Source organism: Chinchilla lanigera, unplaced genomic scaffold (genome assembly GCF_000276665.1).
Source record: "Chinchilla lanigera isolate Chin_1 unplaced genomic scaffold, ChiLan1.0 scaffold00006, whole genome shotgun sequence".
NCBI classification, from domain to species: domain Eukaryota; kingdom Metazoa; phylum Chordata; class Mammalia; order Rodentia; family Chinchillidae; genus Chinchilla; species Chinchilla lanigera.
The window spans coordinates 42,698,379-42,711,697 of record NW_004955407.1 but is presented as its reverse complement, the minus strand read 5'-3'; the positions used below and the strand labels follow the sequence as shown (position 1 = coordinate 42,711,697).

Below are 13,319 nucleotides of genomic sequence, written 5' to 3'. Positions count from 1 at the left end.
CAAGACAAGAAAATCAGTAGGAAGACAGCAGATAGGAGCAGTCACACAGTGAGAGGACGAGGATGAGCAGCGGCCAGGTGCAGTATGATGGGGGCAGGACAGCCAGTCACACCAGGGAAACGATCCTGGCAGGGGCTGGGACATATCAGGCTGCGCCAGGCCCCAGGGTCGCTAGCTATAGGGTGCTGGCCCACACGTTATCATCCAGGCCTTCAGAAGCACTGGGTATGCATACCTGCAATCTCAGAACTGAGGAGGCTGAGGCAGGATTGTGAGGTCAGCCTGGGCTACACAGCAAGACCATGTCTCAGAAAAAAAAGAACCACCAGCGCTGGGCTTTAATGCAGCCCATGACCTCCCAGAATAACCCCCAATACTGCCAAGGCTCGTGCTCTAGGTATGGACTGATGTCTGCTGAGCTCTGCTGTGCTAGACACTAAACAGAGAACAATCCCAGCTAACCACAGGCCAGCCATGCACAGCTCAGAGGCCAGAGGAACAGGGCGGGCCTGTCCTGCGTTCTCACCGACTCCACTGGGAAACACTTCCATGCTTCTGCATCAGAACGACCCACACATCACTGGAGCCCTACTATCCCCCGGTTTTAGGGCTGACTCTTACTGGAAACCTCCTGCAGTGTCTACCACACCAGGGCTCCCATTTAACAGCAGTGGGAGATGCCAGGACGCAGCACCCTCTTGACCTGCTCCCACCAAGGACATGGCACTTGTGCCTAAAGGATCTGAAACTTGTAGCTTATTTCAACTTTCAGAGGATGAACAGGAAAGACTGCCCCAGTGAGATTTCCTACAGAGGAACTGCAAGCTTCCCGTGCCTCCCACACAGAGGAAGCAGAGCAAGTCCCCTTTGGGCCCTGGGTGGCCATGTCCACAGGGACACCGCAGGAGAGGCGGGGGTGAGGCGGATCAGCAGCTTCAATGTCTGAGGTCTAGCACAAGCAAGGCTCGGGTCAGGAGCCTTGGTCCAGCTCTGGTCTGGTCAGTGCCCACAGCAGCATCAGAAGAGGTCTCTGCTCAGGGGCTGGAGCTGGGCCCCCGTGCGCCGGCTTAGCTCCTCCAGCACCTGCTTCTCCTGGAGGTACATCTGAAAGACAGAGCAAGGCCGGGACCTCCAGGACACTCACCTACCCTGCCCCCAGAAATACCCTCCAGCCTGTGAGGGGCAGGGCCTTGTGACCCTGCACAGCTTAGGGCAGCACCTGGATGGGTTGGGTGGTGCCAGCAGGGGTCTTTCTCTAAAGAGAAAGTTTTTCAGGTCTTTCAGAACAATGGATAGTTTGCTCTCAAATACAAACCAAGGTGGCTGAACATAGAGAGTGGCACTGATTCACTATTTCTTTTCTAAAAACATTTTTTTGAGACAGGGTCTTGCTGTGTAGTTCAAGTTATTTATTCTTGAACTCACTATGCAGTCCAGGTTGCCCTTGCACTTGCTGTGATCCTCCTGCCTCAGCCTTGCAAGTGGTGGTGTTACAGGTGTGCATCACCATACCCTGTCTGATTCACTTTAAACCAGGTTTCTCCCTGTACTCAATCTTGTTTCTGATGATGCTTATCATCAGGTTCTTTTCTTTTCTTTCTCCTTTTTTTTTTTTTTTTTTTTTGAGAAAGTCTCACTATGTAGCCCAGGCTGGCTTTAAATTCACGGTGATCAGGGCTGGGGATTTAGCTCAGCGGCAAAAGCGCCTGCCTGGCAAGCGCAAGGTCATGAGTTCGGTTCCTGGTACCGGAGAAAAACCAAAAAAAAAAAAAAATTCACGGTGATCCTTCTACCTCAGCTTCCTTTTTTAAATTTATTTATTTATTGTCTTTTTGAGACAGGGTCTCGCTACGCAGCTCAGGCTGGCCTTCAGCTCACTTTGTAGCCCAGGCTGGTCTCGAACTCACAACGATCCTCCTGCCTCAGCCTCCCAAGTGCTGGGATTACAGGCTTGTGCCACCATGCCCAGCCCGACCTCAGCTTCCTGACAGCTGGGATTACACAACTCTTGGTTATCATCAGGTTCTTCTTAAGACTTTCTGAACAGTGTGCTTTCCCCTAGAATTAATTACAAGTGCTCCGGGGGAGATAACTTTCAGTCTGTCTACTCACATCTGCTTTTCAACAGTTGGCACTAATACTGCCATAGGTATTTAAAGTATTTAAAATGGATGCTTGTGAACCATTTTTTTTTTAAAGGGCACGTTTGGCTGTGGGGTACAAGCTGGCCTGGGGCTCCTACCTTCTGCCACTCTGCTTCCGAGTTGTGTGTGAAGCCCAATAGGTGACAGAGTCCATGGGTGGCTGTCACCTGTTGGAAAATTAAAAAACTGGTTTAGGGGTTGACAGCACAGAAAGCTGCCCTTTCAAGGTCATCCCCAGGGTCCCAGCTGCCCTTGGAAAACCAAGCTGTTCTTCACCCAGGGAGGGTACTGTGCAAGAGCCAGCCACCGTCATGGGCAGATTCAAGTGCCCCACCTCAGCTCTCTCTCTGAAATGGGAACCCAGCAACTGCACTCTTCAAGGTAGAGAACTAGGGGGAGCTGGGTACAGATCTAGGGTGGGGGGCAAAGAGAACTGAGCCGACCAAGGCAGAAGCGGTGAGAGGGAGCTGGCCAATACTGCAATTAAACCTGAATACTGAGGCCTGAGCGTAGAAAAGCAACTTACACATTAACAACTTTTGTCCTGAAAGAAAAACAACAGGTGTGCCTTAGATTTGCCACCACAACCCCAGGGTATGTCAGACAGTCCAGGTGGTGGCTGTACTGCCAAAGAACCCATAGCAAGTATGGAAGCTCCTAAAAAACTCAGATTCTTCATGTTTCTGGCGGCTGAAGAAGCTGATCTAGCAGGTCTGTCTGAGTGAAAACACAGCTTACTGATTCCCATGGATGAGTTCTAGAGGGCTCCTGGGAGCCCTGTTTTTCACAGGCCTGGGTACTCCTCTCTGCTTGTGAGTTCTCCTGCTGCAACCCCCGAGCACCTGGGGCACTTGGTGTGCACACAGTGGTCTCCTTCCTAACCCCTGTGCATGGCACGTGTTTCATGAGCCAGGATATGATTTCAGCATCTTTACTTACAGTCAGAATGTCATAGTAATCTTCATTTTCTTTGCACTGCTGGAAGATATACTCCACACCTAAGAAAATGTCTCCCAGATTATAGTCACCTGGAAAACTAGGCTGGGGAATTTCACCTGCTTTCAGATTCTGAAAATGAGGAAACAGACTTAGAGGACATCACTCTGGAAACAGTAACCCAGCCACAAGGACACGGCTCAGAGTCTTAGGCAGAGGGGACTCAAGCAGCATGCTTATGAGCAGCAGTGAGGCCCAAGGGGGCAAGCTGCGCAGCCCCCACACACAGGTGATTTCGAACGCTCCCACCTGTCAGATGAGTCACTTTCATCCCTCCCAATGTGGAAAACCTGCCCCCCGCCGCCCGCAAAAAGCTTCTTCAGAGCTAACTCGGCATGGAAACACAATTTTGAATTTCTGTCATTCTGCCTATTCCTGAACGAAATCTTCCATGCTCCCACAGAAACTGTGAAGACCAGGCCCTCAGCTGAGGACTGTCCACACTAAGACACTCATCTATGGCTGGATATTTAGGATGTATCTATTCTTTCCATATGAAGGAAAACAGTAAGTAAACAATTCTAATACATTTTACATTATATGTTTAGTAGTGTATCTTTTCTCTTCTTTGGATTTATCTCCCTAGATGTGATACCAGTAGATTACACCGTGGCTGTTTTAAAGGCTCTTTGCTGCTCTCTATATTGCCAAATTGCTTTCCAGGAGGGTTGCTTCACCTTACGCTGCTAACAACGAGTGAAGCCTTGCATCACTACAGGTGCGCACAGCGGGCACATTGTATGTGTTTAAGGTACTCCAGTCTTTTATTTAGTGTTATCATTTTTTTCAAATCTCCTTCTGTTCATTGAGTCCTAAGGACACAGAAGCACTTCTTTTAATTCACTGACAGCACTGAGGAGAGGACAGGGTTTAGACACCTTTCCTCTTCCACTTGGCAATACCAAGGTGAATTGAGGGGAATTGAGGTGAATTATCACATTTGTCCTTCTGAGATACTGAGAATCAAACCCAGGGGCACTCTACCACTGAGATACCCCCCCAGATCTTATTTATTTTGAGACAGGGTCTTGCTAAGTCACTAAGTTGCCCAGGCTGGGCTCAAACTTGTGATCCTCTTGCCTTAACCTCCTAAGTAGGCGGGATTACAAGCGTGCACCACCAAGCCTGGCATTCTTGTTTTTGGAAATTTTCAAAATCAAAATTAAGAACCACGTATGTAATTAAGACAAAATTTATTCTGGAAGGCAGGCTAAACAAGAAGAGGAGCATTTCTTTTACCTCATGAAATGGAAACGAAAGCACATCGGTTGGGACACTTTTCTTCCTGTAGATCCCATTAATATGCTGAATATTCTTGTTGTCAAGAAAGATGATCCCCAGGTCAAATTTCTCCACTCCTAAAACATTCCTTACAATCTCCACATTCCTGCGAAGTGGCACTCTCCTAATGGGGATCGCGCGTTGCAGATTTCTAATCACCAAACTCATTTTAGGAAGAACATCAGGCCCTTTAAAATTGTTTGGATGGAACCTGTGGTTAAAGTTGAAGAGATCAGTACTAGAAAGTGATAGATTCTATAAAAACACACATGCTACAACCAAATCACTCACTTTATTTGGTGGAATTTGTTGACCACTTTAGCGAAATTTGCATTCACCATAAGAAGATATAAAAATGAGGAATTTAGCCCTGTTCGGTGGCACATGGTTGTAATCCCTGCCATTAGAGGGCTGAGGCAGGAGAATCAAAGTTTGGAGCCCAGCGGGTCAAATTAGCGAGATTCTGTCTCCACTTTAAAAAAAAAAAAAAAAAAAAGAGCTGGGGATGGAGCGCACCGTGAAAACCCTGGGCCCAATTCCTAACACCAAAAATATACAAACAAATAAAAGTGATGAAGACGTAGCTCAGTGGTGAAACGCCCTGGGTTCCATCCTTAGTATCAAAACAAACCTGGTACAGCCACGGAGTCAGGCAAAGGAACGCTAATGACAACCCCAGGAAACGGTCTGCGGGGATGTGGTCTTCACTAGTTGGGGCAGCCGCGCGGGGCCGTGTAGCGCAGAGAAGCAGCGAAGGCGTGGGGCTTTCGGGCGCTCAGCGTGAACTCACTACGGAGGAGCCGGCCCTGCACTTACTGGACCGGAAGCGGCGCAGCAGGCCGGAAGCCGCGGAGCGGAACTCGAACGCGGCGGGCCGGGGGACCGGAAGCTAGTCCGCGGCGTTTTCTGCCCGCTGCGTTTGGTGCCCTCCGTGTTTTCTGCCCGCCGCGCACAGCCAAGCGCCCCCCCCCCGCCCCCGCCTCCCTGGTGCCGAGGACCTACGCGGCTGACCGCAGGGGACGAAGGGCGGCGGCGAGCGGTAGGGGACGGAGGGGACGGAGCGGACGGAGCGGACGGAGCGGACGGAGGGGGCGGGCGGGCCAGGGCCCGGCCAGCGCGGCCCGACTGCTTCCCCGGCGTAGCCAAGGACTCCCGGCCGCGGTGGAGGCCTCGCCCCCGGCTGCTCCGCGAGGCCGCTCTGGCCTGAGCCAACCTCCAGCAGTCGCCATTATAAAAAAAAAATCTATTTCTTGATCGGGAAAAGGTGCTTCGTGCTGCGGTTCCTCGGAGAAGAGTTAGATGGGGTGGGGGCACAGTAGCAGCGCAGCGGTTACATTGTAATCTCTGGGCGCCGAGACTAGGCAGTCGGCGACGTCTCCCTCTAAGTTCAAAGGTGTAAGTAACGGCATCCATTCCTATTACCAAGCGAGAGTTCTCGCGAATTTATTAAAACGATACGGATTTTCATTTTAGTCTCTAATGATCAGGTTTTAAACCTCTGTATAGCAACTTTATTTTGTGAGAGCCAATAGGTTCCTTTGCTGGCGAGAGACAGTGATAGCTCAGCAGATAAAGTGGCTCCATCTTTTGCGTTGCTCGCGTTTTAAATAATTATGCTTTCAGCCGGGCCTCCTGGAGCAGGCCTGTAATCCCAGCACTTGGGAGGCACAGTCAGGATCGCTGCAGGTTCGCGGCCAGCCTGGGCTACATAATGAGTTCAAGACCAGCCTCAACCATATAGCGAGACCCTGCTTCAAAAAAATCGAAGAATAATTAACTGTGGCTTGTGAGTTAAGACTGTTCTTATTCCTTATAAGGACATACTGTGATATTCTGAATTTTTGTCCTTCAGCTTATCCTGAAGATGAAGGGGAGCTCTCTCTAGTGGAACAGACTGTTTAGGAAACGAGACTTAACTTTGTACACATGGTATTTATTGCTTTTTAATAATTGAATCAAAGATGAACCCAGTGAATCCTTTCAGTGGTCAGCAGCCGAGTGCTTTTGCAGCATCTTCTAGTAGTACAGCAGGAACATTTCAGTCTAAGCCACCATTTCGATTTGGTCAACCTTCACTTTTTGGACAAAACAGTACATTGTCTGGAAGGAGCACAGGATTTTCGCAAATGCCCAGCTTTGGAGCACCTTCTGGAATAAATCATTCTTCAGGGCAAACATTTGGACTCACCCAGACCTCAAATTCTGGACTCTTTTCTGGACTTGAACACACGCCTCCCTTTGTAGCTACTTCTGGGACTTCAAGTTCATCTCTGCCTGGAAACTCAGGATTTAGTTTTAAATCACCTACCAGCCTTGGGGTTTTCTCAACTACCTCTACGTTTGGATCAGAAACTGGAGAAGTAGTGAGCTCTGGTTTTGGGAAAACAGAGATCAGCTTTAAACCTCTGGAAAACGCAGTATTCAGACCCATATTAGGGGCTGAGTCCGAGCCAGAGAAAACCCAGAGCCAAATTACTTCTGGATTTTTTACATTTTCCCATCCAATTAATAGCGGACCAGGAGGCCTGGCTCCTTTTTCTTTTTCCCAGGTAACAAGTAGTTCAGCTACCAATTCAAGTTTTATCTTTTCAAGACCAGTTAATAATAACAATTCATCTCCCTTTACCCCTTTGTCAAACCAAAATGTAGAGGAAGAAAAGAGAGGACTTAAATCAGTTTTTGGAAGTTGTAATAGTAACTTCAGTAGTTTTCCTGTATCTGCTGGGTCTTTGGGAGAACCCTTCTCAGTTAGCAAATCAGGTGTGCGACAAGAGTGTGAAGAGGCTGTTTCCCAGGTGGAACCGCTTTCCAGCCTCATGAAAGGACTGAAAAGGAAAGAGGACCAAGATCGCTCTCCAAGGAGACATGGCCATGAGGCAGCAGATGACTCAGATCCTCTGTCCAGGGGTGATCATCCTCCAGATAAACGACCCGTCCGTCTGAATCGACCCCGGGGAGGTACTTTGTTTGGTCGGACAATACAAGATGTCTTCAAAAGCAATAAAGAAGTAGGTCGCCTGAGCAATAAAGAATCTAAAAAGGAAAGTGGCTTTGCTGAGTGTGGGGAAAGTGACCACATGGCCATTTCAGGAAGTAGTCAGTCTGTCCTTGCACCTTCTCGGCTTCCTGGTATGAATAAAGAGGAAGAAACTGAAAGCAGGGATAAAAAAGAAGGTGAGTTAAAAAAATGTACAACACAGTACATTCTGCTAGCAGGGTCTCATTAAGTTTTCCTGGGTGTTAAGTTGATTTTTCTTTCAATTTTGTTGTACAGCTTGTTGAACCGAGGGCCTTTGCACTGAGCTATATCCCCAGCCTTTTCTAAAATTTTATTTTTTATTTTGGGACAGTCTCTCACAAAGTTGCCCAGGGTAGGTTGGAACTTGTCATCCTCCTTCCTCATTCTTCTAGAATGCTAGGATTATAGACATGGACCATCACAACTATCTTGGTTTTTTCTAAGTTGCCTATAAGTGTTAGGGACCCTAACGTAGGACCTTGGTGTAGGCCTTCCATCTGTGAAAAACTTGCTTTCGTATAGTTGGTTCCTCCTGTGGTTTGAAAGTGTCACACCTGATGGGTTTATGTGTCTTGTTCTCTGAATCCCCAGATTCTGTAAGGGGAGCTCCTGTGCACCAGAGTAAAAAAAGTGAGAACATGGACAGCCTTGGGCGCTTGTCTCCCACAGAACTCACAGTGATCCAGTGCAAGAACATTCCGGACTACCTCAATGACAGGACTACCCTGGAGAACCACTTTGGCAAAATTGCTAAAGTGCAGCGAATCTTCACTAGACGCAGCAAAAAGCTTGCAGTGGTGCATTTTTTTGATCATGTGAGTAATCCTAATCTTCTATTTGTTACCCACATTTGGACTTTGCCTCTTTTAAAGTGTTTTTTTTCCCAGATAAAAAAGGTGAGTCAAATTAGTTCTGGATTTTTCATTTTCCCACCTAATTAATAGTGGACCTGGAGGTTCCTTGAGTATAAGAGAAGCAGGAAAATATGTCGCTTTCAACTTAGAAACTCCCTACTCCCCTTGTCCCAGTCCCTGGTTACCTCTAGTCTACTTTCTGTCACGGAGTTCCTGTTTTAGATATTTCACGAATATACAGTATTTATATACTTAATATTTGTCTTTTTGTGTGACATGTTTTACTTACAAGTTTTCAGAGGTAGTTCATGTTGTAGGATGTATCAGAACATTCTTTTTATGGGTTGATAGTATTCCATTAACGAATAGACTGTGTTTTATAATAAGTTCCCTGTTGAGGAACACTTGGATTGTTTCCACCCTTCGCTATTGTGGGTAATGCTGCTGGGGTCACTGGTATAGAGGTATCTGTTTGAGCCTCTGCCTTCAATTTTTGGGCGTATTTTTTTGGGAGTGGAATTACTTGTTCATATGGTAATCTTCAGTTTTTAAAAAGTTAGGTTTTCTGTGTAATGTGCTTATTTTCTCAGCTGAACCTTCAGTATTTTTATGATGTGACTAATTTGTAAATACACTGCCACTATAAACAATTCATTGAGAAACAAGCTGATTGCACTTATCTCTCCTGTCACTCAGGAGCATCCCCAGTTACCTAGAATGGTAACTTTTTCTACATGTAAGTGTGTCTATACCTTTATAACATGTAGTTAATTTTGTGATAAATGGTACTCCATGTGCATTATTTTGGAATTTCCTTTTGCGCTTTCGTGTGACTTGGCAGGGTTTCTGTTTCTGTATATGAAATTAGCTGGTGAGATTCATTTCACCAAAGATCAGAGGCCAACTTCGTGGGTTCTATCACAGCACAGTTGCTAGTTTTGGAAAGAAGAGTGGCACCTGCTTGTGGGATAGGAAAAGGAGAGGAGGAGTATGGCTTCCACGCTGGAGGCAGATGATGTGGACAGAGCATGTGGTGTGGTAGGAGGAGGTGTCCCTGCAGCACAGAGGATAGTGGCTCCTTTTTATTTTTGAGTGGTCTGTTCTTACTGCATTTGAACTTTCATTCTCGTGTTCTTTGGGTTCCTGCTCTTTTTATACTTGGGCATGGACTGTTTTTTAGGCATCTGCAGCCCTGGCTAGGAAGAAGGGGAAAAGTTTGCATAAAGACGTGGCTATCTTTTGGCACAAGAAGAAAATAAGTGAGTTTTCAATGATTCTTTCATGGTCTAATGTTCTGTGTGTGAGGCCTTTTGGCCAGGAATGTGCTTGCTTTTTCCAGGGCCAGAGGGGAGGCTGGGTCTGAGTGGGTCCTTATGTCTATAGTTATTTCCTTGGGCTCTTTTATAACTTTCTGTGTCAGTAGTCCTTTGTCAAAAAGAAACTGAAAGTCCAGCATCAGGCCTATAGCAGCATAAGCTCTGTTCTGTGTTGTCAGGTCCCAACAAGAAACCCTTTTCCCCGAGGGAGAAGAAACCTGGGGATGGTGAAGCCAGCCAGGGCCCGGAGGATATGCCCTTTCAGCACTCTCCTCTTGGCAAGGCCACAGTGAGGGCTGCAGCCGGCAGCCTCCTTAATAAAAGGTGGGACTGATGTCTCTTGCTGACCACATTCAGGAAGGACCGATCAGATGTGGGGACACACAGTGACACTTGAGTGGGGAATGAGGGACCATGGAGGATGGGAGACAATAGGGGCTGGTTGCCTACAACTGCTGGGGGTAGAGGGAGGGGGCTCCCCATGGCAGGGCTGTGTGAGGTGGCTGGGACGGAGAATCCTGGCCAGAGACTTGAGAGTGAGTCCAGCTGAAGGAATGATCTTCTTTCCCCTGTTCTCACATTATGCTGGAGCTGGGAAGGTCCTTGTTTGGGCTGGACTTTTTTTTTTAATCCATCTAGGCATTTTCTTTGGAAGAAGCTCATCATAGCTCCTATAGCTGATCCTTTGGCCACAGCTGTGGGATGCTGGGGTTTAGTTTCTACTTGGGTCTGCTCAACGGGATGGCAGAGCTTCTGTCTGCACACAAAACTGCCTGTACCGTGGGTGCTCAGGCTGTAGTGCCCATGCTGGGCATTACTTGCCTCACCTGAGGTGGAGCACATCTTGCTTGTCTCAGTCCCAAGTCTCATGAAGTTGCTTGCAGTTCCATCTGACAGGTTAATGCCTATGTGGTAACTTTTCCCCTTAAAAACCTAAATGGTTGTAATAACTATGCATTTCTAATCATCATTTCTGGTAAAGTAGAAGCTGCCTCTGGGTAGTGATGACTGGTGTGTGGTGTGAGTTTGTATGGGAGACTTTCCCAAAGGCCTATGCCCTGGGCTGTGGGTTGAGATGCCTGCTGATTCCCAGCCTCCTGTCACACCTGGCCTGCTTCCTTAGGTCTCTGCTTTAACCCTTCTCATCTCTTGGCCAGTGCATGGCTTCCCTTGCTTTCCATCTTGTGACCCGTAGTTAAGTTGCTGGTTGCTTTTTACTGTTCCTCCATTAGGCCACTCTTACACCCACTTTGACATGCAGGTTCAGAGTATGTTGAAAACCAGTAGGATATGAGAGAGGATCCAGTCCTGAGTGTGGCCTACTGCCAAAAAAAAGTCAGTGTTAGGCACAGTATTCCTCAGACTATTAAAGCGCTTTTTCCATAATGAATTTAGTTTCTTTGAGATAGAAGTTTGCAAATATGTATCTCAGCTATTTAAAAAAGATAATCTCATTTTAAAAACTATGAAATACTTTGTTTTGTTTTGATACCAAGAATTGAACTCATGACCTTGCACTTGCCAGGTAGGCACTGTGCTGCCACATCCCTAGCCTCTGAAATATTTGAAGGTTATTAAAAAACGAATAAATAATACCTTTGTGCCCATCACCAGCCATTCTTCCTTTTCTTTCCCTTTTTCTTTCTTTAGATGACTCTCCCCATGTTGCCCAGGCTGTCCTTGAATTTTTGGGCTTGAGTGATCTTGCCACAGCCTTCTGAGTAGCTAGAACTGCAGGCACATAAGCACCATGCCTGGCTTCTTTTTCATTTTATTTTTTACTATTACTACTATTTTTGTGGTACTAGGGATTGAACTGGATTGCACATGGTAGGCAAGTGGTCTGCTACGGAGCTACAGCCCCAGGACTTCTTTATTTTGAGGCAGGGTCTCACTAAATTGTCTTTGCTAGGCTTGAACTTGTGAGCCTCCTGTTTCAGCTTCCCAAGTACCTGGGGTTATAAGCTTAGGATTATAACCATTCTAGGGTTTTTTTCATTTTAAAAGGAATTTTTTTTAAAATTTGTTTCTTTTCTCACTATAGACTTTATCAAGATTTGTTTCATTTCCATGCTTATACTAGCTTTAGAGGTCCAAAATGCCTTGAGCGATTTGGAAGCAGAAATGATACCCAGGCCCTTGATGTGTAATTTTCCCTGTAGCTCTCCAGTGAAGAAGCCAAGTCTTCTGAAGGCCCACCAGTTTGAAGGAGATGCTTTTGACTCTGGGTCTGAGTGCTCCGAGGGTCTTGGGCTGTGTGTGTCATCCCTCAGCGCCCTGATAGGCACGGTGGCTGAGACGTCTGAGGAGAAGTATCGCCTGCTCGACCAAAGAGACCGAATTATGCGGCAAGGTACAGTGCTTATTGGCAGGGGTTCCAGAGCCCTGGCAAAATTGTGGTAAAGTGCTTTTGGGGGAGACACCAGAGAGGAGTGACCCTTTCCTTGGGGTCTGCTGCTGTTGTCTTGGGGCTCTGATAAGCCACCTCTGGTTATTACTAGTTATTATTGTCAGCCAGTATTCCTGGGGTGAGTGCTGTGTTCGTGCGTGTCTGAATGAACCCATCTGCCTGTGTGTGAGTGAAGTTGGGGGCAGGGGTGTGGAAGAACTCACGCTGATTGTTGGTAGAGAGGGAGAAGGGATGCTCCATGTCAGACATTGTTATACTTCTGGAGTGCTAAATTGACTGTTCTACCTTCCAAAGATAGTCCCTTTAACATTAAAATTATATACCGTGACCAAAAAGGAAGCACATACACTGTTTTTACTCTTGGTAATTTTTTCTTAAATTTCACCTGTAGGAGTTTCCTTTTTTTTTTTTTTTTTTTTTTTTTTTTTTTTTTTGGAGGTAGGGCTCATTTTGTAGTTCAGGCTGGTCTTGAATTCACTGTGTAGCCCAGGTTGGCTATGAATTTGGGGCAATCCTGGCCTCAGCCTCCTGAGTGCTGGGGTTATAGGCCTGCTCCTGGAAGTTTCTTTTTTTAAAAATTGTGAATAATTGGAGTAATCACAGTGCTTAAATTCATAATAAAAGCTGTTGTCCTATATCATTGACATGGTGATTTTTACATTCTGAATAAAATTATTATTAGGTATTGAAATTTTTCAAAATAAAAATGAGTCAGGTAATCTCAGCACTCAGGAGGCTGAGGCAGGAGGATCGATATGAGTTCAAGGAATTCAAGGCCAGCCTGAACTGCATAGTGAGACTTTGTCTCGAAAGAAACAAAAAAAACCAAACAAAAAAAGAGTGTGAAGTTGTTGTATTCCATTTTACCTAGAGATTTGTACTTTTAATTTTGTGGGCAATAACAGTAGGGTGCTTATTCAGGTCAGGACCCAGGTAACTTTCAATATATGATTGTGAATACGGAGACAGAATTCTGTGAAATAACAGTATATTTTCTTTTGTTTTTTGTTTTTTTTCCTGTACCAGGAATCGAACTCACGACCTTGTGCTTGCCAGGCAGGCGCTGTGCTGCTGAGCTAAATCCCCAGCCTCATAACAGTATATTTTGAATGTTTACATTTAACACGTTTATATTTTTAGTGAACATCCCACATCATGACTGTCGCTGTGGTGGTTACGGAGTTAGAAGCCACTGGCTGGGTAGCCAGCTTTCAGTGAGGGCGGCTGTGGAGAGGGGTGACCCTGTGGTGTTTGAGCCTTGACCAGGCTCACTGCCTAGCGGGATAGTCCACAAATCTC

General features: G+C 46.5%; 2 protein-coding genes across 7 annotated transcripts in view; one reads left to right on the top strand and one right to left on the bottom strand.

The window, feature by feature from the left end:
- Positions 1 to 735: 735 nt before the first annotated feature.
- Ybey (ybeY metallopeptidase (putative)) lies at positions 736 to 5,291 on the bottom strand. Of its 4 annotated transcripts, XM_005375930.2 has the most exons (6): positions 5,053 to 5,259; positions 4,713 to 4,893; positions 4,380 to 4,632; positions 3,084 to 3,212; positions 2,243 to 2,311; positions 736 to 1,104 (listed from the first exon to the last, which is right to left on the bottom strand). In XM_005375930.2, the coding sequence occupies exons 2-6, from the start codon at positions 4,823 to 4,825 to the stop codon at positions 1,018 to 1,020; spliced, it is 651 nt and encodes a 216-aa protein (XP_005375987.1). In that variant the 5' UTR covers positions 4,826 to 4,893; positions 5,053 to 5,259; the 3' UTR covers positions 736 to 1,017. The 4 variants fall into 4 exon arrangements, 1 of the variants encoding a protein (XP_005375987.1); XR_259644.2 differs by having other exon boundaries at positions 1,076 to 1,104; positions 2,243 to 3,212; XR_001231523.1 differs by lacking the exon at positions 4,713 to 4,893 and having other exon boundaries at positions 1,076 to 1,104; positions 2,243 to 3,212; positions 5,212 to 5,291.
- A 67-nt stretch (positions 5,292 to 5,358) lies between these two features.
- Mcm3ap (minichromosome maintenance complex component 3 associated protein) overlaps positions 5,359 to 13,319 on the top strand; it is a 48,918-nt gene continuing 40,957 nt past the window's right edge. The window contains exons 1-6 of one of the 3 annotated variants that reach the window (XM_005375932.2): positions 5,359 to 5,460; positions 6,274 to 7,595; positions 8,032 to 8,255; positions 9,475 to 9,553; positions 9,790 to 9,934; positions 11,773 to 11,963. In XM_005375932.2, the coding sequence (XP_005375989.1) occupies positions 6,383 to 7,595; positions 8,032 to 8,255; positions 9,475 to 9,553; positions 9,790 to 9,934; positions 11,773 to 11,963 (1,852 nt within the window). In that variant the 5' untranslated portion in view covers positions 5,359 to 5,460; positions 6,274 to 6,382. The other 2 variants (XM_005375931.2, XM_013505733.1) reach the window with 2 other exon arrangements.

Bases quoted from the DNA above. Each gene is read 5' to 3' on its own strand.
- Ybey (XM_005375930.2), bottom strand. From the start codon at position 4,825: ATGGCAGGGATTACAACCATGTGCCACCGAACAGGGCTAAATTCCTCA. The intron at 4,633-4,712 runs GTGAGTGATTTG...CTTTAACCACAG, and splicing joins AACAAATTCCACCAAATAAA to GTTCCATCCAAACAATTTTA. The intron at 3,213-4,379 runs GTAAAAGAAATG...CCTCATTTTCAG, and splicing joins TTTCGTTTCCATTTCATGAG to AATCTGAAAGCAGGTGAAAT.